The sequence below is a fragment of the Mastigoproctus giganteus genome, chromosome 4, assembly GCF_048544385.1.
Source record: "Mastigoproctus giganteus isolate SK-2022 chromosome 4, ASM4854438v1, whole genome shotgun sequence".
In the NCBI taxonomy this organism is placed as follows: Eukaryota; Metazoa; Arthropoda; class Arachnida; order Uropygi; family Thelyphonidae; genus Mastigoproctus; species Mastigoproctus giganteus.
The window spans coordinates 228,968,955-228,995,816 of NC_143578.1; the positions used below are offsets into that span (position 1 = coordinate 228,968,955).

General features: G+C 39.2%; 1 protein-coding gene across 1 annotated transcript in view; it reads left to right on the top strand.

Moving 5' to 3' along the window:
- The window catches only part of LOC150087465 (protein FAM135A), a 331,998-nt gene that overhangs the window by 148,710 nt on the left and 156,426 nt on the right, over window positions 1–26,862 (top strand). The window contains exon 11 of the mRNA XM_090372497.1: window positions 7,543–7,721. Coding sequence (XP_090228623.1) covers window positions 7,543–7,721 — 179 coding nt within the window. The remainder of the gene's footprint in view (window positions 1–7,542; window positions 7,722–26,862) is intronic.

Consider the following 26,862-nt stretch of genomic DNA (forward strand, 5'->3'; position numbering starts at 1 on the left):
TTGCAAAAAAATTAATAGAACTAAAATATTGATAGATGGCAAAACTATATTACTAATGAAGAAATAAAAAAAAAAAAAAAATGTGGGAGGGAGGGTTAACATATCCAATCAAAGGTAAGTGAAGCAAACATAAATGGTATGGGCATGTAGAAATGATGGGAAAGTGAAACTCAACAAGAGATACAGGCAGTTGGATATATGCAGTTCTTCAAGAAAGTTTTGAGAACGGGCATGCAGTAATAGCATGAATTGTTCCATCTAGTTGGTGATAGTATATTTTTTCTCTAGTTTGCCTCAATGTATACCATTCTATAACATGTTAGTCCTGTATATCTTGGCATATATATGGGCGCCTCCGTAGAGGTGGGAAGGAGCAGCAGTGCATAGCACACACTTCTTGATTAGACCGGGGTTCGAGCCAGTCACCACCAAATACGGAAGATGCGGAAAGGTCAGAGAATGACCACCGCATATCCCAGAACAATATGGCCTTAGTTGCTAATGCTCCTAAAAAAAAAACCAAACCAAACCAAACCAAACCTGGCATATAAGTTGACTCAACACATAACTCTTAATTTTTGCCTTGGAAAATTTGTCCTTAGTGAATAAATCAACCTTTGTTTTAAAAGAAAGAGATTTGTCCTTCGGCATGAAAGAACTTTGCAAAGAATCACTCAACTTTTTAATTCAATTGTTTAAATAATGTTTAAAATAATAGTGCTTCTCTTTATTTTAAAAGTTTACATTGTGACTGTATTACACTGACAGTAAACTGTAAAGAAAGTGATAAGCATATACACTACTCCCTTATGTAGTTGGTCATGAGGTGCCTCCATAGCCAGGTGGGAAGGAGCAGCAGTGCATAGCACACACACTTCTTGATTAGACCCAGGTTTGAGCCCGTCACCACCAAATACGGAGGATGTGGAAAGGTCAGGGAATGACCACCGCATATTCCCGGAGCAATATGGCCTTAATTGCTAATGCTCCAAAAAAACAACAACAAACAAACAAACAACAGTTGGTCACAAAACCAAACCTATAGACATAGGTGACGATGTAACATTTCTCATTGAAGTTGTGTATACATCAAAGGTTTTGATTACGTAACGGAACTATTTCTTGTTTTGGTACTGCACTATTAATTGGTTTCTCTGTAAAAAGCACCTCAATTTGGAGGCAAATTTGGTTTACTTTTTGAGAACTAGGCAAATCTGAAAACAATGCCCAGTGAATTTCACAAGCTGTTTTCATCTGATGAATATATACAAATACTTTGGTTTTAAAAGGCGAGCAAATAGTGTATATTTTTTAGAAATATATATGTAATAAATCGCAGATATATTGGTATTAATTCATGTCTTTCTAACCTTAAGCATGTACTTTTAATTCAAGCTTAGTATATTACACTTGTTGGTTATAAGTTGATCTTAAAATTTTAGATGTTTTTAGTGCAATTTTTCAGGCTTATTAAAACAGCTTCAGTAATGTATGACATGCTACAATCAAACAGTATTTTGGATACAAAGGTAAAGATAAACTGCAGCCATTATATCAGTTCACTGCAGGATGGAAGCTTCCTCAGTGGTTCATATTGAGGGAAATGGGCCATAATCTGCCACGCTGGTTCATTGCGGATTGGCAGATTGCCCATATTTAGGAGTCGGGGATTTGAACGCCGGTCTACTCAAAGAGTGTGTGTTACTGCACTCCCGCTCCTAGGCGGCTCCGTAGCCAGGTGAGCAGGAGCAGCAGTGCGTAGCACACACTTCTTGATTAGACCGGGGTTCTAGCCCGTGACCACCAAATGCGGAGGATGCGGAAAGGTCAGGGAATGACCACCGCATATCCCAAGAGCAATATGGCCTTAGTTGCTAATGCTCCTAAAAACCAAATAACAACAACAACTCCCGCTCCTGATCACTCAGCTATAGAGGCTGTTTAAGATAAACTGCAGCCATTGTCAATCTACTACAGGATGTCAATCTACTGTAAGCCTCCACATCTATTCGTGTTGAGGGAAATGGACCATAATCTGCCATGCTGGTCCAGTGCTGGTTGGCTGATGAACCGTATTTAGCAGTCAAGTGTATGTGCTACTGCATTCCCGCTGCTGACTACTCTGCTATGGAGGCCTTGGATACAGTGCTCCTTTACAAAACTTTGTTTTTGTTAAAGTGCTACTTCTCTGGCCAAGAATTGAATGCCCATGATATCCCATCCTTTTACTCTCTGGACCTTACACTGAAAGGACAGGATTCATGAGGTTCCTGGGCAACGTGACACTGTCACCCCTCTCATTAATGGACAAAGCCACCGCTTGGCAGGTATATAGGTTCAATCCATTCACGTAGATGGTAATTCAATATCAGTATGGATAAACATTGTGAATTAACCGACTTTGAAAGAGGGATGATAGTGGGTGCCTGACGCATGGATCACTATTCGTGAGGTGGTACAGAAATTGCGCTATCCTCGTTCAACAGTATCAAGAGTGTGTCGAGAATATGTCATTTCCAGAATAACATCCCATCGTGGGTGGAGAAAAGTGGTAGATGAACATCGCCAGTGACGTCTGCCTTGCATTGTTTCAGCCAACTGGAGAGTGATGGTGGCACAAATTACTGCCAACCTTCAATGAGGGAGGTGCCAGAAACATCTCCACCAAGGCCATCAGGCGATCATTAGCTGTAATAGGTTATGGGAACCGCCGACCTACCAGAGTCCCGTTAGGGGTTCAAGCCCGTCACCGCCAAATAGGGAGGATGTGGAAAGGTCAGGGAATGACCACCGCATTTCCCGGAGCAATATGGCCTTAGTTGCTAATGCTCCTAAAAACCAAATAACAACAACAACCAGAGTCCCGTTGCTAACACCACAACACAGGACTCCACACTTCAACTGGGCAAAAGAACATCAGCACTGGACCTTGGATGATTGGAGATGGGTCTCCTGGTCCAGTGAGTCCTGTTTTCAGTTATTTCAAGCAGACGGGAGGGTGCATATCTGCACAGAGACCTGGCAGAAACCGCACAAAGCTATGCACCTGTCATATCAACAAGGAACTATTCAGGTAGGTGGATGGTTGGTAATAGTCTGGTGTGTATTCAACTGGCACACATTGGGATCTCTGGTACGTCTAGACGCATCTCTGAACAGTCCAGATTACGTGTCCATCCTTGCAGACCATCTGAATCCCTTTATGGTCATCGTGCACCTACAGGTTAATGGACTCTTCCAGCACGACAATGTGCCTCCCCACAGAGCCGTGGTGACTAGAACATGGTTTGAAGAGCATTCTGCAGATTTTACCACCATGGGATGGCTTCCTCATTCACCGGACATATGAACCCTGTGGAGCATCTTTGGGAATCTGTGGAACAGTCCGTTCTAGTTTTGAATCCTCCACTCAGGAATGCGTCGGAATTATGGACAGTGGTGAAGCAAGAATGGATGGAAATACCTGTGAACTGCTTTGGTGGACTAAATGTCTCACCATGTGATTGTCCTTATCCGGGCAAAAGGTGGCCTACCCATTACTAGGTAGGTATCCCATGATTTCTGTCCACTCAGTGTTACACCTGAATGTCTAGTATCTAAAAGAAATATTGGAGAATTTAAGTGTCTTAAGGTTCAACAAAAGTACAAGAGATATTTGACTATTATAAAAAAAATGAATTTCAAACATGCTTCCAATGATTGAAGAATTGCTGGTCTCTGCATGTTTCCTTAAATTAATATTGCATCATGTTTCTAACACCTTGTTAGAAATATGATGCAAAATTATTATAAATTATTAATATAATAATTATATTAATAATTATATATAAGAGTAATATAACCACCCTGTCCTCTTCCTCTTACACTCAGAAGAGACCTGAAAAGACCCATCAATAATGAGAGGAATTTTTATAGGCTTTTTTTCAGGTTGTGGTTGCTTTAGTCTGTCTGAGGTGTGATGGTCGTGTTTTCTTCTCTTGGAAATGGTTTCTCTTATGGTAAACAGCAAAGTGACCAAAGAACATAATGCAATAATATGCTGATGCCTCATAGCCTTAGTTGCTTTGGCACTCAGCACACTCCTAGCATCTTGTCTGTAGTTAGTTTGAATTGGCATGCATTAGAGCAGCATTTCCCAAACTTTTTTAGTCATGGAACACTTTTCATCTCACAATATATTTATGGAACACTTATGAAACAAAAGTTTAGCGGGAGACAGAATTGTTTGTTATATTTTATTATATATGGCACACTTGCATCAGGAGCATCTTTATTTCCAACACATGTAAAGCCAAAATTCAAATAACTGTCATCATACTTTCGTTTTAGTCTTTTATTGAATTGGTTCCGATTTTTGGGGAACAAAAGGCTGCGATTGTTTATCCTCACTTTGAAGTGTGACAATATTGTTTTTGTTTTCACTAGAAGTACTTGCTTATCGTTTTAAAGTTACTTTTTTCAGCCACAAATCCATGGTTATTTATTTTAATAATAATATTTCAAAATACTAATAATTATCAAAAAAATTTATACAAGGAAGTGAGTTTAGTTATGATATTGGTTTGCTTTCTGCTCTCCTTCAACCCGTGTACTCCAGACTAAATCGCATGTGAATGGCATATTAGATTACTACATTGCTACTTTTTTGTTGATGTCATTATCTCTATACAAAAGCCCGCCAAAATAATACTAGTCTGTGCCAGTACATTAATAACAAAAAAAAAAAAATAAATAAAAAAAAATAAAAATTATAATGATACAAAAGTGGTGTACGCTACAAATATTCAAAATTTATTTTATTATTATTTTTTAAAATTATTAATTACGATTTTTCACGGAACACAGTTTGGGAAACGCTAGAGGGTTGTATTCAGGCTCTGGCAATTTGCTTGTGGTTGATGAGGACTGCAATCATGGATCACCTCCCAAAAGTCACTGTGGTTGGCCAAGGGCCTCTGAGCTGGGAGCTCTCCCTTCAGCTGAGTGGTGATGGTGGGGGGATGCCCCTGGGTTCCCTTTTTGTTGGTTGGAAGATAGTTTAGTGACCATCCTTAAAGATGGTCAACCGTTGTGTGTGTGTGGGGGGGGGATGTATTGGCCTTTGTTTCTGTTGAATTTTGTGGTGGAGCTGGCTTTGAATCTACCAGGCCTCGCTGCATTTTTTATTATGTTGGGTTTATGAGTTTTGGGCTGCATCTCTGATATGCATTCAGTGCTGCATTTTGAATCCAATCACCCACTCAGTGTAAAAGCTGGAATAGTGAATGGCTATTGAGGGGCCCTACACACTTGCAGCTCCTCATAGCTAGACTCTGAATCAACACCATAAGAATAATTCAAATATGTACAGCTACTCCCCAGTTTTGCAGATAGAATTATCTCAGGTCTCCTCCAAATTCTGTAATCACCCCCCCCCCCTCTTTTCACCTTCACCTATCACCCAGGAATAAGCAAGAAAAAAATTGTCAAGATAGCCTGGAACCACAGTGCACTAAGGTATTCATCACCAAGAACAAAAATCTCTGTCTTAAAATCTTCCCCTTCCCCCATCACAGAAGTTTTTACTGGGTGGACTGAATGTTGATTAACCTGTATTGGGCAATACTACTAGTTCCTTGAATCACATGTGGGAATACTCCAGGGCCCTTAAGCTGAGTTGGTAGCCAGCAGTGACATCACACTACATTCCATACCAGAACAAGACATTGCTTAAACTCACTCATAATCCCCAAATTATAGCAGTCATCTATAATAAAATAATGCAAGGAGTTCTTGGGGCCTAATAGATTCAAGAAAGCCTCTTTGCTTGAATCATCCCTCCTGCATGCCCAGTGCTAGTTCAGCTCCAAGCCCAGGATATACTCCTTTACCTAGGCTCCAGGATTGTTATGCTATATTGGAAAACATATATTATATTATGTTATGCTGTATTGGAAGACCCAGAGCCATAAACATAAACAATAGCCACTGTAAATTGTAATATTTCCACTAATTTCCAGTTGTTTAATACATTTTCTCTCCTTTCCCCCCTTGTTTTTCCTGTACTCCAGGAGGGGGAGGTGGCAATGTGGCCCTTGAAACATTAGCAACCATCCACACTTTAATCACCATCTTTTCTTAATTTATTAGTATATTAAACTTATCTATCTCTCTCTCTCTCTCTCTTAACTTGTCATTAATAAACTTCTAATTTTTCTGCGTGTGCATGCATGCATGCGTGAGTGAGTGAGAGATAAACAAATAGTCACACCTTATTGGCAAGGGAATTCTCACATTAGAACTGTGTTAATAATTATGAAGAGTGGGAAAAAAGAAAATAATCTGTCTAGTGAATAAGATTATGCTTAATGAACAATTCTTTGTAGGTTCACAAAATGTATAAATTATTTTTCAATGAAAATAACTAGCCTGAGCAAACTTTGTAAGAATCAGAAAAGATAAATTTATTTGCATGAATGACAAAACTACTAAGCAAACAAAATTTAAACTATAATAAAGTAGCACATTTTAAATGTGCTCTTAAATTTCAACATGCCACAAAGTATATAAAATCTTTTCAACAAAAAGAAATGATAGCCCAAGGAAAGTTTGAAAGAATCAGGAAAAGTAAATTTATCTGCATGAGAGAAAAAACTACTATGCAAACAGAATTTAACTATAATAATGTAGCTCATTTTAAATGGACTATTAACTTGTACAACATGCCATAAATAAATGATTTCATAGCGTTGATCAAATAACAAGACATCAGATCATATTCAATAAGCAAAGGTTGCACTTAATTTCATCCTCCATGACAATAAAATGGAGTTGCTTGTTTGGAGAGGTCTGGTGTTAATTGCTGTTGGAGTTGTAATAATTTTTAGACTATCTTAGAGCCCCCCCAAAGTTTTTCTAGATTTTTCAGTCTGCTCAATGTGCAATTTGGCCTATATACATAATGAAAGACTATGTGAACTGATGCATTATAATAAAAGTAGTTGATATTCCAGAAACTCCCAAAACAATGAACGAGTTAAATTATAGTCAAACTAACAGCTTAAATAAATAAAATCAAAATTCTTAACTCACTGTTTCAGAATCCAACATCGTAAAAGTACTGTGGAAGTAACAGTATCTCCAACAAAGGTCATGGCATAAACATCACAGGGAAATAAATATGTATAATAGAACTGTTATAACAGATGTCACTTTTCCACAAGTGAAGGACTGCTACAAGTGAAGTCTGCAACTAAGTAACTATAAGCAAACCACACAAAATGTAAAAAGACAGGAACCTTCAATTTAGGCCAAAAGTATATGTATATAAAGAAATACAGCATAGAGTTGGTGCCTGGACAATAACATGGCAAGGAGTCTACATCCACAAACCTGATAATAGCAGGTTTACTTCTAATTTTTCTAACTTGATGAATTATTTTAAATATTGCATTTCTTTATATTATTAAATCATACCAATAGGGTGTATACAATTTCTTTAAATCATATAATATCTGCATTAGCTGTCATGTACTCATCTTTAGAGAATTCATCCTATTTCAGCACAGAAATGTATCAGGATGTGACAGAAGCGTTAAGACGATCACAGTATCTTACAATGTTGCCTCCTTTAGAAGTTGAATGTGCAGATGTGGATGGAGACCATAACACACTGCCTATCATTTACGAGGAACACTATCAGGAAACTGCTCGTCGAGGGTCAAGAAATAGTCACAGTTCACGTAAGTTCATTGCTTTCGCATAATGTAAGTGCATTGTACAGCTTACACTTCAGCAATTTTTGCACTTTTAAAATTTTTTTTGACTGCTCCTGTAAATTTGATTTTTTCCATTGAGTATTGTTCATTGACCATTAAATTTATAAGCATTTGCTGTTTAAGCATTCATGATATGAGCAAGCTTAACCCATGAACTATGTACCATTGATTCTTTAAGATATTAAGCAAGTAAATTTTCTTAGTATGGCAACAGAGAAGGGGATTACTGCTGAAGGAACTTTTTGGAACTTTCACAAGGGAACTGTCAATATTGTTATTTGAACATAATTTGAAAATTTTCACATTTTTTGTCAAGTAATACTTTGTAAAATTTTACCTACAAGTACCAAAATCCAGTATCTGCAAAATATGCCCAAATTTTAATTTCTGTTGGTGGCACATTGTAAAGCTGCAGTTTAATTTTCACAGGAGAAATCAAAGGTGAGAGGGAGCACTTGCATGTACATGAGATCTATATCAAAGGTTCCCAAACTTTTCGAGTCACCTTGGTTCCATTAATGTGTTCCAACACCCTCAGTCCTAACTTATAAAAATATTTTTCAGAGTGACAGACTTCATGACCCAATGAGGAAGATAATAAAAATATATAATTCTAAACAGCAATGATTAATTGCACATTTATTTCAAATCCAATAAAAGTTTTATTTTATTTAGCATTAGCATTAGCAGAGGCATATGATGCAAGAAAGAAAACTTATGCAGCATCAGCCACAAAAAAAAAACCACATCCATTTTAACCCCTCCATTCATTCGAAATACCTGTCCAGCTGAGCCTTAAATTTATTTAGGCTATCAACTTCCACAACAAGGGATGGAAGTCTGTTCCACCAACCAACTACCCACTGGCTGAAGGCAAATTTCCGCACATCTATCCTACATCTGTCTTTCCTCAATCTGAATTTATGCCCTCTCAGGTGATTATTCAGAGCAAGACGAAGAATCCCATCGGCATTGAGCATGCTCAAACCATTCAAGGCTTTATACAACTCTATCAGATCACCTTGCCGGTGCCTAGTCTCCAGACACTGTAATTTGCAAAACTTAAGCCTTTCTTTGTAAGAGCAACCCTTTGTTCCATTCACTAATCTTGTTGCCCTTCTCTGTACTCGTTCCAGCAGCTCTACATCCTTCTTGAAATGAGGCCTCCAGACCTGTATACAGTACTCTAGGTGTGGCCTGACCATTGCCTTATACAAGGGAATAATCACCTCCTTATCCCTGCTAGAAAAATTCCTGTATACCATTGACAAGACACCATGAGCTACTCTTGAAGCCCGTCGGCACTGCTCAGAGAACTAGGTGGCTCCGTAGCCAGGTGGGAAGGAGCAGCAGTGCGTAGCACATGCTTCTTGATTAGACCGGGGTTCGAGCCCGCCACCACCAAATATGGAGGATGCGGAAAGGTCAGGGAATGACCACCGCATATCCCGGAGCAATATGGCCTTAGTTGCTAATGCTGCTAAAAACCAAATAACAAACAAATAACAAACTCAGAGAACTTCATATCTGCCTGCAAAATTACCCCCAGGTCCTTTTCATTCTCTACCACTGTCAGTGTAGTACAACAGAGTTGATATGTTGCTCTGGGGTTGCTGTTTCCCATATGTAGTACTTTACATTTGTCAATGTTAAACTTCATTTCCCACCTCTCAGCCCATCTGCTCAACCTTTCCAGATACTGTTGCAGCAGCATAGCATCAGTAGTGTCCTTAACAACCCTGCCAACCTTTGTATCATCTGCAAACTTGGACATTAAGCTTGATATACCATCATCAATATCATTTATAAATACACAAAACAATAATGGACCCAACACTGAACCCTGAGGGACTCCACTAATAACATTAGTCTACGATGAGCAGTGTCCATTGATTACCACTCTGTCTTCTCCCCCTCAACCATCCCTTTATCCATAGCAGCAATTTGCCTCCAGTGCCACACTGCCCCAATTTGTGCAGCAGTCTTCCATGTGCAACAGTATCAAAAGCCTTTCTAAGATTCAAATATATATTATCAAAGTTATTCCCAGCATCCAATTCTTTTGTGACTGCATCATAGTATCCAATCAAATTGGTCACACAAGACTTTCCCTTAACAAAACCATGCTGTGTCCGAGCTATAACTGAAGTCTTGTCTGGATGATCCTGCAGTGCTTCTTTAACCAGTGCCTCCATTAATATTCCTGGAACAGAAGTTAAACTCGCAGGTCTATAATTACTTGTATCAGACTTAGATCCTCCTTTGTGAATTGGGGTACCATTTTCACATCTCCAGTCTATGGGTACCTCCCCTGAGTCCAAAGAAGCTCTGATAATTATGGCTAAGGGTTTGCTTACTTCCTTTGCTGCCTCCTTTAATATAACTAGATAGATCCCATCCACCCCAGGTGCCTTTTTTATGTTTATCCTCAACAATTTCTCCTCCACTTTCCTTTCAGTTATTACAAAATCATCTAGGTCACTGCCAGAGTTTACTTCACCTTGGCATTGCCCTTCCTGAATAATTCCTTATGTGTGAATGTAGATGCAGAATACTCGTTTAATTTGTTAGACATCTGAACAGGATCCGTAACTGTTGAACCCTCAATATCCAGTGGACCAATCTGATTCATCACTTTCCTTCTAAAGTTTACATAGGCGAAGAACTCTTTTCTGTTTTTCTTTGCATCCTTTGCCAAGGATTTCTGATAATCTGCCTTTGCCTGCCTAATCTCCTTTGTGACTTGGTTACAGACTAGCTTATATCTATCATAGGCTTCCACGTCACCCATTAATTTATATGTATCCCATGCATTTTTATTCTCTGCCATATGTCTCATTAGTTCATCTGACATCCATTTAGGCCTAAACCTTGAACAATATTTCTTAGTAGATATGTAAAGCCTAGTAGCTTCCAAGATAAGTTCTTTAAATGCTTCCCATTTTGAATTTGCTGTTGGTAACATCATCAGTTGGTCCCACTGTATAGAATTCAAATACTGTCTCAGACCATCGTAGTCGCCTTTACGAAAGCAAAAACCCTTCCCTTTACCTCTGATGGTAGTTACCTCTTTGAGTAAATCCCACTTCAGCACACTGTGATCACTGACACTTAGTGGTTCCTTTATCTGCAGATTCTTAATGCATGAAGAATCACTACTGATGATCAAATCAAGTGTATTACTCCCTCTGGTTGTCTCCCGAACATGCTGATGTAGAAAACAATCATCCACAAAAACCTTGCTAGTGTGTGAGTGACCAACCCACAAATTCCAGTCCATATCTGGGAAATTAAAATCCCCCATTATTCCACTCTCTGATTTACTGGCCCACTCTATTTCCCTGTACAGTTTCTTATTATACTAATCAGAATCATTAGGCCTATAGCACACTCCTACTCTCAATTTTGATCTACCAATGCTTATGTCACACCAAACTGACTCGACACTGCACTGTCCAGTGATGTCAACTGGCTTCACTTCCTTGGATTTTATGTGTTTCTTAACTAATACATAACCCCTCCTCCCTTCCTATCCTGTTTGTCTTTTCTGTACACATTTTACTCCCCAAATTCCAGTTCTGCATTCCTTTATCTGTGTGACACCACGTCTCTGATATCACAACAGTATCTGCCTTTGATGTTTTGAGCAATACCTCAAATTCATAAAATTTATTTACCAAACTCCTAGCATTGGTGTACATGCAAGTATACATGCACCTGTTCCTGTTCTTAGCTACCCTAACACAACCCATGTGTTTACTTGTACCACAACGACTCCCAGCAGCCTCTGAACTATCCTGCATCTTGTTTTCAAGGCTGCTGCTCATTCCCATGGAAGCAGTGCAAGAATCACTTTCACCTCTGCCAATGGCTACTGTTAGTCCTTGTATCCACCCAAACTAGCAGTTTTCCGACCCACCTAACACTGCCTCGATAGCATCAGCAAATATTCTTGCACCCTTTCTATTTAAGTGTATCCCATCCCTGTAGAAGCAGTCTCTCCTGTTAACAAGTACAGTCCAGGCTGAAAAAAATTGTACCCCTTGAGCCTCACACAATCTTTCCAGGGCCGAATTGATCGACAAGGCTCTCATCATATACTCCCTCCCATCGTGTCTGGGCTAGGTGCCTCCATAGCCAGGTGGGAAGGAGCAGCAGTGCATAGCACACGCTTCTTGATTAGACCGGGGTTCGATCCCGCCACCACCAAATACGGAGGATGCAGAAAGGTCAAGGAATGACCACCGCATATCTCGGAGCAATATGGCCTTAGTTGCTAATGCTCCGAAAAAAAAAAACCAAACCAAATCGTGTCTGGGCAGAATTGCAGATACTTTCAAATTCAACCCTAATTCACAGCTTTTTTTCAACAGTGACCTGTACTTTTTAAGTAATTCTGCCGGTCTCCTACTCTTAATATCATTAGTGCCAACGTGTACAACTATATCACCTTTTGTGCCCTTAAAAGATGATATCCGCTCTGCAACATCATCAACCTTTGTCCCTGTGAGACATACCCTGGTCCTATTCCACCTATCCTTTTTATAAAGCATGTTCCCCATTTCCCTGACAATAGAGTCACCACCAACTACTAGTTCCTGTGGGACCAGCGCATTCTGCCTTGGGAGTTGTCGCTGTGTTGTGTGATGACCAAGTGGAAGATCTGCATCATACTCAGGCCTTGAACTTTTCAAATGCCTCTTTAAAATTTAGTGGACACCATATAATATCTAATATGGGCAGCTGAGATCTTGATGGGCCCTTCAATTTAGATTCTTCGAGGGCATCCACCCTGTCTTTCAAGCTTTCATATAGGCCCATAACAACGCTGAGTGGTTACCTTATTTCCTTACACTCCTTACATCGTGCACACACAAAGACATCCTCCATGGCAATATCATGTCCCGTACCTGATTGCTCAACAAACATCATGCAAGCAATGCATTTTAAAAGGCCGTGATTCAGAGGGCAGTTGCCCCCCCCCCCTCAGTTCTCCCCTGAGCCACAGCACTCCCATTAGCTTGAGCCTTTTGCTTTGCTGCTGTGGTCTAAGTCATGATTTTGATTTAATTTCAATAAAATTTCAATTTCAGTACAAAATTATAACCCTAAACTTGTATCCCAACACAATTATAACGCTACATATATATTTTTCAGTATCGAGTATTATCTACGAGTTCCGTTTATATAATTTCCGTACCAAGTTATGTATTAATTAATTATGTTTCATTTGTAATCTAAGTCATTATATGTATTTAGTTAAAACGTACAATTTAATTGACAATGGAGTTTAACAAGATTAATAGATTTTACTGATTAAATGACAATATTATATTATATACTATACTAAGCTTACGCTACGTAGTTCGAGATATAACGTATCCTATAACAATGGCGGCAAGTTACGAACGGTAAATCTGCTGACACTTAAGTATTAATTAACTTCCAAATCTCGCTGTCTCAATTCAGAATAAACTAAGGATCTTGACTAGGTCTATAAGCTACTTATAGAAAATAATTTGATATAACAGTTGGTTAAGAAAGTGGCTAAATATAACTGAAAAACTTCTTGTTCAGCGGAGCTGCAACTTGTAACACATGGATTTGATACCCTTACTGATACTAACATACTGAAATTACTGGACTAGCGATTCCACCTTTTCAAAAATCTGACAATCATTTAACAAAAGTCTTAGATCTACATTTAGTAATAAGTTCATTTTTCTGTAATTTTAATGTGAGAGATGGGCTTGATGGCGTAATACCATTTTAACAATGTCTGGTTTAAAGTTGCTTAGGAGTCTTAAATCAGTAATCTGGTGTTGTTCAGTAATCTGGTGTTGATATCTTTGCTTGGAGATAAGTTGGATGACTACACTAAAACCACGTTCTACTAAATATGAAGTCGGAAATGGAATAAGTAGCTTCTTAACCACTGTCCATAGTGCAGAATAGATTAGTTTAAGATTTCTTAAACTTAGGTTTCAGCTCAATATCATTTTGTAATTCAATTAGTTCTTCCCCCTAAGTTTAATCCTCTAACTTCCTCAATATCTAAAAATGGATTCATCATCCAATCTGGAATTTCTATCAGAAGAAGATCCTTAAATTGTTCAGGCATATCTTTATGCAGTGAATCCAAATGGTCACAAAAGACTCGCGGATCCTGTATCCCACCAATATTTTCTAACTCAGACATAGAGGGAAATTGGTATAGCTTGTGACTGCCTATATTGCACTTGAATAAATTGAATACCACAGATTTGGCCTTAATAAGGTTGATATCATTTCCTTGCAACTGTAAATTCATTTCATTGAATTTGCAAACAGTTTGGACAGATATGCAATAATGCCTGATACCTTTAAGTTTATCACTTAGAAAGGCATCTTTCTCTTCAAAAAAACTCCACAACAGAGTCAAAAAGGTTATAAAGTGTCTTACGCAGTTGCCTTCTGATAGTTAATGAAATTCAGTATGAAGCAACAAACATTGAAACCTTTATCATTCTCAACACAAAGCTCCTGGAATAATCTATCATTGAGAGCATGGGTTTTGATTTTATTATCACCAATAATGACATTGTGTAATGACTTATGAAGGCAATCACTGATGTTTTTTGCAACCAGATGTTGGCAATGAATAACACAGTGAATGGTAAAAACATTTGGTATACAACATCAGTCATTGATGGAGTCTCAATCCTTCACAAGAGCAAGTATGTTAGCAAGTGGAATTTTCTTGTCTTTAAAGAACTTCTCAACAACACAAAATATTAACTCACCTTTAGTATCTGTTTCTAACTGCCTTGCAAACATCAACTCTTGAACTAAACTTTCACCTTTTATAAAGTGCACATATATGCTAGAAGCAAAGTTCCATTGCCTGGCAAAGTTGACTCATCTAGCTGTAATGCAAATTCTCTAGTCCTTAGTATGCTACACAACATATCTTCCACATTCTCAGCCATTTCATCTGTGTCTTTGAACTGAATTTTTGCTTAGAGAAATACCCTTAATTACTTCATGTGGTGACTTATGTAAAATAGTACTTCCTTATTTATATAAATGCCACAGTAAAATATTTCTTTCTATGTCTGGTTATTTTATCACTGTTGTTTTTCATTAAATATGGTGATCCTTGGCTTACAAACAAAAATAAAAGAATCTTTTACACTTGAAATAAAAAAATTGTCGCAGAGACCATCGTTCCTAAGGATGATAGTTCCTGAAGATGCTGTACTCAGACGTGGGTGCGTCTGAGTACAGCATCGAATTAGAGAAGGGAATCTTGTCAATTCTGCACATGCCATTCTTGTGACACCCTGTGTAATTACTATATGCACAAATATTTGTGCTATGTGCTAAACTGAATAAGAGTAAATAAGTGATCAACACACTTGGGAAGGTTGGAGATTGAGAAGATGAAAGAAGATATTTGTTGACATTGAACTTCTGTAGACTGTATTTTTAGGAAATATGTATGAAGGAAGGTTGTTCCAGAAAATGGCAGTTGAAGAAACGAGGAAGATGAAAAGTTGGTTCTGTGAGTTTGAAGTTGGACAGTAAATGGATGTTGGCTGGTGGCAGCACGTATTTAGACTGTTTTGAAAGAGAAAGCGGGAATTATAGAAGCCAATTCAGAAGAACAGTGCCCATGGAAGTATCTGAAGAAAAGGCATGCAGCAGAAACAGTACATCTATGAGACAGAGAGTGCAGAGACTCTGTTAGAGATGAGTCATTAATTAACCTAACTGCTCTCTTTTGAATGGAATATAGAAGCCTGAGAGAGGTTTTGTGGGCCCAACCCCAGATGTGGGAACAATATTCCATATTAGGGCGGATTTGCGATTTGTACAGAGCGAACAGCTGTTTAGAAGAAAAGTAAAGCCGAGAGCGAAAGAGAAAACCAAGTTTTTTAGATGCAGATGAAGCAATATTTGTAAAGTGCTTGTGCCAAGAGAGATTAGAAGTCAGGGTAATCCCCAAAAGAGATATATTATCTGCCTAGAAATCAGAGTGTCACCAAAGATGAGCATAAGAGCAGAAGAATCATTTTTGCTAGATATGACAGGACTGAGTTTTAGAAGGATTGAAATCAACTAAGTTGTGTTTGCCCCACTGGAGAATTACCTGGAGATCGGCATTTACGAAATTGTTAGCGAATATTTGAAGTTGAAGCTGATTGAGCAGGGCAAGGTTTCTCAAAATGGAAAGTGGAATGCAATATGCTATCATCAGCAAAACCATGGATAGTATTTCCAGTCAATGGAAGAAGGTCATTAATATACAAGAGGAAAAGAGTGGAGGAAAGAACTCAACTTTGAGGGATACCAGCATTAGTGGAGAAGTTAAAGATAGAGAGCCATCTACCATGACCCTCAGTGAGCGGTCAGAGAGAAAACTGGATAACCAATTACAAAAAACAGTTGACAAACCATAAGATGGAAGCTTGTTTAGAAGACCTTTATGCCAAACACAATCAAAAGACTTTTGAGATGTCAAGAGCAATTGCTTGTGTTTCACTGAACTTTTCCATTGAATTTGTCCATAAATTAGTAACATAAGCCAGAATATTATTATTATCAATTTATTTCTGCTGAAGAGAAATCCCTGGACAGACATTGGCTAGAAGGGTTAGAGTTACATTCTAAGGTGTGAAGTGGATCCATGAGCAAAAGGTTAGAAAGTCCATGGGAAGTTCACCCTGAAAGGTTGAATACAGAATTTTGGAATACATGAATAATTATGATTTTTTAATAGAATATATTTAAATTTTTGGTATCTTTGAACATCATAGAATATTTAAAATTTTAACATCTTAGGTGTTGGCATCTAGAATACCGAGAATATGTAGTTAAAATGGATCAAAATTAAATGCAGTTTTGAGCCAAGTGGCTGTTCACTACAGTTACAGGAGACAATAGGATTCAGCAAAGACTTGCAGTCTGTAGGCTTTTTTGTTACAGAGCTTTTCCAGTTCAATTCTTAGTTGAATGAAGAGTTCTATTGTGTTTGCTGGAAAAAAGTGGCTTAGTCTGTCCAGGTTTTTTAAGTTGCTTTGTAGAGGATGTCTTGTTTCAGCAATCCTGTTGGCTTCTCGATGAGAGTGAAACAAGCCGTCAATACTGGGAGCATCTAGTCTTCCTGTTAGCAGTTGGGCTAATGTGAAAATGTTTCTTTTATTAATTGTCTGTTTTCAGGGAGGAATGCTGAGATTAGAAAGTAGGATGGCTCTCTAGATAGTAAATGGTGATTCAGCCAACTCAAGAGCCAGTATTCAATACTTAGGAAAGCTTTCAGGTTGCTCGGTGGGCAGAGGACCAAATCTGTGAAGCATACAGTGGGATGGGAAGTATACATTTCAAGATATACTTTTTATTAAGATCTGGGTTTCTAATGCCAATTAACTCCTGTTTGGCAGTCTAGAGTGTTGCATATGTTTTAGCTTTGATGTAATCAAAGTGTTCGAAGAATGTTAGTCCCTCATCCCATTTTAGGCCAAGGTCTACGTGCCATTTAACCTTTGGAACTTCGCATCCGCTTACCACATACAGATATTGTTCCTGCTCTTTTTCTTTGTAATTGTCATCTGGGCAGATTTGCTTGGGTTTAAACGTAGCTCAATTGCTTGCTTGGGTTTAAATTTGCTCAATACGGTCGAGGTAATGCTCTAGTTCATTTATTGTGTTATTGGCTTGTTGATTTGTTAGCTTAACTTGTTGTAGATATTTAGATTTGATGAAGAATTTCAGATCATCAGCATATGTAATAAAGTTGTCTTTATGGGATGCACAAAATGGTTCCAGAGCTTCAGCAAATAACAGTGAGGAGAGAACGCCTCCCTGTGGCACTCCCTGCGAAATGGAGTGGTGGGCAATAAAATCGTCATTACAAATTATGAGGCATCTTTCCTTCAGAATGTTACATAAAATCTTCAGGAGATTGCCTTGTATTTTGAAGTAGAAAGATAAAATTTGTTCCAAAGCCATTATCGAGATATTGTCAAAAGCTGTGGATATGTCTAGGAAGATAATATCGAGCTGTTCCTTATTGTTGAGAGCTTTCTGCATCCCGAAAAGGGTCTCAAGGAAATTTGTGATGGTTGATCTTCCAGATAAGACGGAGTGTAGGTGCAGAGGACGATACCTGAAGCAGTGTTGGGTCTCCTCAAAAATTTTCAAGATGGTGCAACCTTATGGCTATGGGTCTATAGTCTTTGGCATTTTTTGGTTCCTTTATTTTGGGAATGGGCCTGACTATGTAGCTGTTCCCTATACAGGGGTGAGTACCTTTTTGAATGGTTTGATTGAAAGTGTGATGCAACACATCAATAATGTAAGGGCTGCTGATTTTTGTCATGAAAAGAGGGAAGTTATCAGGACCAACAGTTGCTTTATTAGGAAGTTCATTTATGGCCTTCATGAGGTTTTCTTTGGTAATTTATGGTTGTTAGAGGTGTCTTTCTTAGTAAGTTTGAAATGGATTCTTCTTTTTCTATGATTCGGTGAAGGGGGTCAGTTGTTCTCTTCCTGTTTTCTTCGATTGCTTGGTTGGGCACGGGTGGTTATCCAAATGTCTTCTTGGACCATTCAGTTAAAGACCTTGGCAGTCATGAGACCCTTTTTTCCTTGTTTGAGCTTTGATAGTACAGCTGCCTAATGTACTTGTCTTTTCGGCTTTATAAAGTGAGCACTCTTTTTTTGTACAGAATGTAGTCATGAGGATGTCCTGTCTTCAGCCACTTCCTGTAAAGTTTTTGCTTTTTACGAAAGACATATTTTATCTGGGGATTAAACTGGTTTTTGGATTTCTTGGTTATCCTTATGACCTTCAATGCTCCTTCTTTGGCAATTTTTGTGAGCTTTAGGGCCAGTAGCTGAAGAGCTTCCTCTGCCGGCTTTGTGCTTAGTTCTTGCCATTTGTATTCTCGAAGTTCTTTGAGAATGATGTTTGGCTTGATGTATTTTAAAGAAAAGGTCATTCTGTGCATGCCGTTAAAATTTCTGCCGTCCCTCTGATTGGTTCCAGCAACATTGAGTGTGGTCTCTACAGCTATGGGATTGTGGTCTGACTTAAAGCGAAACAAGTTATCTGCTAATCGAATGCTGAGTGTATTGTAATAGACAACATCTAACCGTTGATTCTCTCTAGTTGCTGAAGTAACCAGCTGTTTCAGATTTAGTTGTGCAAGAATAGAGTCAAGATTTCTTTTTGCGTCAGTATGTTTTCGAATTGGCATGTTAACATCTCCTAACAGGATCATATCTATAGTTGGATTGAGGTTAACGTTGTAACGAGGTTAATGTTGTAATGTTAACGTTGTAACGTTGTTCAAGAAATGAACTCCTTGCATAGTAAGCCATGCAAGGAGTTCATTTCTTGAATCTCTGGTGTGCTCAGGAGGCAGGTATATAAGACAGATTTGTAATTTTATTTTCCCATTGAAAAAAGTAGCATAGGTGGATTCAGAATTATCTGATTTGGAGAGGTGTTCCTTTGTAGACTGATATTCACCTTTATACAGGATCACGATTCCTCCACCCCGTTGTGCCAACACATTTGTATCCAAGCAGATTAGTGAGAATGTTTAGTTGTCTGTTATTGCGTAACCACGTTTCAACAAGGCAAATGTAATCAAAGTCAACCATCATCATGCAGGTTTGTAGTGCGGGAAGTTTGTTGGAAATGCTTCGAACATTCTGGAAAAAAACACCGCAGGCTGCCAATCTCCTGTCTCAGAGAATGGGGAGGATTTTGGTTGCTACTGTGACATTTCAGAAGGGCTATTTGATCTTGATTTTATCATCCATCTATCCCTGTATGGTTTGACCTGTGACCCTGCCTGCCAGTTCTGAAAATTCAGTAGCAACGAGGACTGTCCCATTGGGCACGTGACAACAAATGAGGCGTAAGCAGGATGCCTCGTTTTTAATTGTTTAACTTCTACTGTTAATCCAATCTCGGTTTTACACATGTCCTTGATGTTATTGGGCTGTGTTGCAGGGCCTAATCCGGAGATAAAGATCTTCTCTCATGTAGGAACGGCTGTAATATTATATTTGGCCAGCCTATTCAATTCTTGGTTGGATGTGTTACGAACGTCAGTACCACAACTCTTGCGATTAGAAAAGCAAAGTGCTGTACACTGCCAGACATTATTAGTAGTGTGGGTCCCATTCGAGGTGTTGCCACTTGTTTCTGGCAAAGGTGAATGCAAAATACTATTGGAACTGGGGGTCCTGCAGTCTGTAGGATACTTCTGCTATCCTGTTTTTCTCCCTTAAGTTTTTGCTGATTATTTGCTCAGCAGTGATTGAAATGAAAGCAGGTTGAGGATGATATGATGATGGGATATGAGGATTGTAGGTGGTAGATGACTTTCATCAACCGGTGAAATACCACCACTTTGCTTATTGGAGGCTTGAAGTGGTGAAACCCATGTTTGCTCTAGTGGTGAAACCACTAGAGCAAAGTTTCTGCACCCCCCCCCCTCCCCATACTTGTCCTTCAATCCATGCACAGTACTAAGTACTATAGGTTTTGATACCTTTCGTGTTTGGGGTTTTCATAAAAAAAAAAAAAAAAAAAAAAAAAAAAATCTCTGGACAAGAAAGGGACGGAGCCTCTGAGGCAGCAGAGCTCTGATGGTGTCTGCTCCATCTTCCTGTATATTCAGAGTGGCACTTGCCAAACCGCTGGACTGACAGCTGGCTTTGTTACGAGTGGCAGGAGTGTAGTTGACCTCATGATGCAGAGAGCAGTCGGCTGCTTTGCTAATCTTCACACCTGGTTGATCACTGGAGGACTGAGGGGAAGAATGGGGTCTGTGGCCCTTATTCTTCATGCAGGTGTGATTTTCCAGGTTATCCATGTTCTCCACCAGTCGCTTTACACTATGTAGGATTTTGAGATTTTGCTCTTTAAGCAGATCGTTTTCTTCTTGCAGGGCAGGTATGAGTTTATAGATGGGAAGTAATCAGTCAGAGAAGTTTGCAGAGATCTCAGCACTAAACTGCTGTAAGATAAATTCCATGGACTCGCTGAGCATCTTTCTAAGCTTATTTTTAGCAACTGTAACTAGAGATGATGTTTCAGCTTTGCTGCCTTGTGGGAGACGTCAGTATTCCATGCCCACAATTTTCTGGGCAAGCATCACAACCAAAAATGTCTTGAATTGAGTCTTCGAGTATGGAGGAGGTGTTTTGATCCGCAACCTTGTGAAAAGAGAGAGGAGTTTCAGTCACTTTAGACAAAATTTGCTCTGTAGTTTGAATGTCTTCAACTGCATTTATCAGGACATTTGATTCTTTCGAGCTGCCTTGTTGTTTTGCACACAAAAGGCAAATAAAGGTTGGTTTCTTTGCTTTGCTGAGCTTTTTAATATTCATAGAGGTGCAGCAACCTCCAAAAAACTTGTCACAAATAATATATTTAATTGTAAGAATCTCAGCTTTTAGACATATGCTACATATTTTTTCAATGGGCGTGCTGCTGGCTTCAGCCATTGTCGCTATGAGGGAGAAGGAAACACAATACTCACCCTTAGTTGGCTCTGTTGGAAGTGGGTTGCAACACACTGATTATTGTGTTATTTACAGAAGCTCTTTCTGTTGCCCAGGGCTATTAGCATTAGTAGAGGCATATGATGCAAGAAAGCAAGCTTATTCAGCATCAGCCAAAAAAAAAAAAAAAAAACACACACCACTCCCATTTCACCCCTCCGTCCGTTCGTTCGAAATACCTGTCCAGTTGAGCTTTAAATTTGTTTAGGCTATCAACTTCAACAACAAGTGATGGAAGTCGGTTCCACCAACCAACCACCCGCTGGCCAAAGGCAAATTTCCGCACATCTATCCGACATCCGTCCTTCCTCAATTTGAATTTATGCCCTCTGAGGTGATTATTCTGAGCAAGATGAAGAATCCCATTGGCATTGAGCATGCTCAAACCATTCAAAGCCTTATACACCTCTATCAGATCACCTCGCCGGTGCCTAGTCTCCAGACTCTGTAATTTGCAAAACTTAAGCCTTTCTTCGTAAGAGCAACCCTTTGTTCCATTCACTAATCTTGTTGCCCTTCTCTGTACCCGTTCCAGCAGCTCTACATCCTTCTTGAAATGAGGCCTCCAGACCTGTATACAGTACTCAAGATGTGGCCTATCCATTGCCTTATACAAGGGAAAAATCACCTCCTTATCCCTGCTAGAAAAATTCCTGTATATCATTGACAAGACACCATGAGCTACTCTTGCAGCTCGTCTGCACTGCTCAGAGAACTTCATATCTGCCTGCACAATTACCCCCAGGTCCTTTTCATTCTCCACCACTGTCAGTGTAGTACCGCAGAGTTGATACGTTGCTCTGGGGTTACTGTTTCCCATATATAGTACTTTACATTTGTCAATGTTAAACTTCATTTGCCACCTCTCAGCCCATCTGTTCAACCTTTCCAGATCCTGTTGCAGCATAGTGTCAGTAGTGTCCTTAACAACCCTGCCAACCTTTGTATCATCTGCAAACTTGGACATTAAACTTGATATCCCATCATCAATATCATTCATAAACACCGAAAACAACAACGGACCCAACACTGAACCCTGAGGAACTCCACTAATAACATTAGTCCACGTTGAGCAGTGTCCATTGATTACCACTCTCTGTCTTCTGCCACTCAACCATCCCCTTATCCATAGCAGCAATTTGCCTCCAATGCTACACTGCTCCAATTTGTGCAGCAGTCTTCCATGTGCAACAGTATCAAAAGCCTTTCTAAGATCGAAATATATACAGGCATACCTCGAATAACGAATAGGATGCGTTCCACGAAATTACTTCGTTAAGCGAAACTTCGTTTTCAGAGGTAAAAATACTATGGCCAGAATAGGGATACGTTCCTACGTAAAGAAAATGAAAAGCTTTTTTTTCGAACAAAGAAAAGTTTTATTAAATAAACAGTCAACTTACATACAAAGTGAAATCACATTTTAAAATATGAGTCTAAAGTTGATTGCTTATGCTTTTTTTCTCTTTCATTTAACAATTGCCTATACGGAGTTATTGCATTTAACACTGATCGCTTAACAATAAAACTTCTTCCTAAATCAGGATCATTTTCACTAAAAAAATTTAAAACGTTTTCAATGTCATTTAAGCACCTTTTTAAATCTTTGGTTGTTAACACTTTTTCGGCAGGAACTTCTTTAACTTCGTCTTCATTATCTTTGTCTTCGTTGCTAACAAGGTTTTCTAAATCTTCCACTGAAAAACCATCATCTTCTGCATTCAATAAATTTCTAACATCCTCTTCATCGACATTTTCGAAACCTATTGATTGAGCCATCTGGATAACTTCATTTCTAATTTCTTGGATGCTATTTTCTTCTTCTAGTACAACTTCTGGCCATATTTTGCGCCAAACTCCATTTAAGCATTTCTTAGTGACTTCTTTCCAAGAACTATCAATGTTTTCAATTGCCTTTTTAATGGTGTAGTTTTTCCAAAAAGTTTTAACTGTCATTTCCTCTTTATCCTCTAGTTCAGTTAAATTGCTTAATGTTCGACGCAGATAATAAGCTTTAAATGATGCTATTACTCCCTGATCCAATGGCTGAATCAGGGAAGTTGTGTTTGCTGGAAGAAACACAACTTTGACAGGAATGCATGTGTCCAACGTGTTAAGATCAGTAGGATGTCCCGGAGCATTGTCTAACAACAGAGCTTTTTCTTCAAAGTTGTTTTTTTGACAATACCGTTTTACTTCAGGACAAAAGTGGTTAACAAACCAATCAGTAAATAACTCCTTGGTAACCCACACTTTTCTATTTGCTTTCCATATTACAGGTAAATTCATTTTTATGTTACCTTTTAACGCCCTCGGATTTTCTGAATGGTAAACTAATAACAATTTTAATTTATAATCGCCAGAGGCATTTGATCCAAAGAGTAACGTTAAACGGTCTTTGGCTGCTTTGAACCCAGCAGCTGGTTTTTCTTCAATAGAAATGAAACTTTTTGTTGGTACAAACCGCTTTCGTCAACACTGAACACCAAATTTGGTGGATAATTTTCACGTTCAATTATTTCCTTTAGTTTTTCTGAAAACTTACTCGCGGCTTCTCCTGTTAATTTTATACTATGAACCCTGGCCCGTTTTTTAAATTTCTCGAACCAACCACGAGAAGCCCAAAAGGTTTCCGTAATTTCGTCAGTTTGTTTAGATTTCAGGTGATTAAACTGGAATTTTTTTTATATTAAATGGGGCTTGAAATTGCGGACTTCGTTATATCGAAGCTTCGTTATCAGAGGTAACGTTAACCGAGGTATGCCTGTAATATCAAAGTTATTCCCTGCATCCAGTTCTTTTGTGACTACATCATAGTATCCAATCAAATTGGTCAGGCAAGACCTGCCCTTAACAAAACCATGCTGCGTCTGAGCTATAACTGAATTCTTGTCCAGATGAGCCTGCAGTGCTTCTTAAACCAGTGCCTCCATTAATTTACCTGGAACAGAAGTTAAACTAACAGGTCTATAATTACTTGTGTCAGCCTTTGTTCCTCTTTTGTGAATTGGGGTTACATTTGCACATCTCCAGTCTATGGGTACCTCCCCTGAGTCCAAAGAAGCTCTCATAATTATGGCTAGGGGTTTGCTTACTTCCTTTGCTGCCTCCTTTAATATAACTGGATAGATCCCATCCACCCCAGGTGCCTTTTTTATGTTTATCCTCAACAATCTCTCCTCCACTTTCCTCTCAGTTATTACAAAATCATCCAGTTCACTGACAATGTTTACTTTACCTACATCATTCTCCTTCCTGTATAACTCCTCATGCGTGAATGTAGATGCAAAATACTCGTTTAGATTGTTAGCCACCTGAGCAGGATCCTCAACTGTTGAACCATCAATATCCAGTGGACCAATCTGATTCATCCCTTTCCTTCTTGAGTTTAAATATGTAAAGAACTCTTTTCTGTTTTTCTTTGCATCCTTTGCCAAGGATTTTTCGTAGTCTGCCTTTGCCTGCCTAATCTCCTTTGTGACTTGGTTACAGACCAACTTATATCTATCATAGGCTTCCATGTCACCCATTAATTTGTATGTATCCCATGCATTTTTCTTCTCTGCCACATGTCTCATTAGTTCATCTGAGGCGCCTCCGTAGCCAGGTGGGAAGGAGCAGCAGTGCGTAGCACACGCTTCTTGATTAGACCGGGGTTCGAGCCCGTCACCACCAAATACGGAGGATGCGGAAAGGTCAGGGAATGACCACCGCATATCCCGGAGCAATATGGCCTTAGTTGCTAATGCTCCTAAAAACCAAATAACCAACCAACCTAGTTCATCTGACAACCATTTAGGCCTAAACCTTGAACAACATTTCTTAGTTGGTATGTAAAACCTGGTAGCCTCCAAGATTAGTTCCTTGAATGCTTCCCATTTTGAGTTTGCTGTTGGTAACATCATCAGTTGGTCCCACTGCATAGAATTTAAATACTGTCTCAGACCATCATAGTCGCCTTTACAAAAACAAAAACCCTTCCCTTTACCTCTGATGGTAGTTACCTCCTTGAGTAAATCCCACTTCAACACACTGTGATCACTGCCACCTAGTGGTTCATTTATCTGCAGATTCTTAATGCATGAAGAATCACTACTGATAATAAGATCAAGAGTATTGCTCCCTCTTGTTGCCTCACGAACATGCTGATGTAGAAAACAATCATCCAATAAATCCACAAAAGCCTTGCTAGTGTGCGAGTGACCAACCCACAAATTCCAGTCAATATCTGGGAGATTAAAATCCCCCATTATAAGACTGTCTGATTTACTGGCCCACTCTATTTCCCTGTACAATATCTTATTATACTCATCAGAGTCATTAGGCTTATAGCACACTCCTACTCTCAATTTTGATTTCCCTATGCTTATGTCACACCAAACTAACTCGACACTTGCCTGTCCATCGATGTCGACTGGCTTCACTTCCTTGGACTTTATGTGTTTCTTAATTAATAGCATAACCCCTCCTCCCCTCCTGTCCTGTCTATCCTTTCTATACACATTGTATTCCCCAAATTCCAGTTCCGCATTACTTATATCTGTGTGACACCACGTCTCTGATATCCCAACAATATCTGCCTTTGATGTTTTGAGCAATACCTCAAATTCATCAAATTTATTTACCAAACTCCTAGCATTGGTGTACATGCAGGTATACATGCACCTGTTTCTATTCTTAGCTACACTAACACAACCCATGTGTTTACTTGTACGGCAATGACTCCCAGCAGTCCCTGAAATATCCTGCATCTTGTTTTTCAGGCTTCTGCTCATTTCAATAGAAGCAGTGCAAGAATCACTTCCACCTCTGCCGGTGGCTACTGTTAATCTATTAGTCCTTGTATCCCCCCCCCAACTAGCAGTTTTCCGACCCACCTAACACTGCCTCGACAGCATCAGCAAAAATTCTTGCACCCTTTCTATTTAAGTGTATCCCATGCCTGTAGAAGCAATCTCTCCTGTTAACAAGTAAAGTCCAGGCTGAAAAAAATTCTACCCCTTGTCCCTGGCAGACATACCCTGGTCCTATTCCACCTATCCTTTTTACAAAGCATGTTCCCTGTTTCCCTGACAATAGAGTCACCAACAACTACTAGTTCCTGTGGGACCAGCGCATTCTGCCTAGGGGGCTGCCTCTGTGTTGCCTGATGACCAAGTGCAAGCTCTGGCGTTGATGTGGGCAGCTGAGAGCTTGATGGGCCCTCAATTTATTTCCTTCGAGGGCATCCACCCTGTCCTTCAAGCTCTCATAAAGGCCCATAACAACACTGAGTTGTCGCCTGATTTCCTTGCACTCCTTACATCGTGCACACACAAAGACATCCCCCTTGGCAGTATCATGTCCCGTACCCGACTGCTCCGCAAACATCAAGCAAACAGTGCATTTTAAAAGACTGTGATTCAGAGGGCAACTGCCCCCCCTCAGTTCTCCCCTGAATCACAGCACTCCCATTAGCTTGAGCCTTTTGCTTTGCTGCTCTGGTCAGAGTCATGATTCCGATTTAATTCAGTAAAATTTCAAAACAAAAATTAAATCCTTA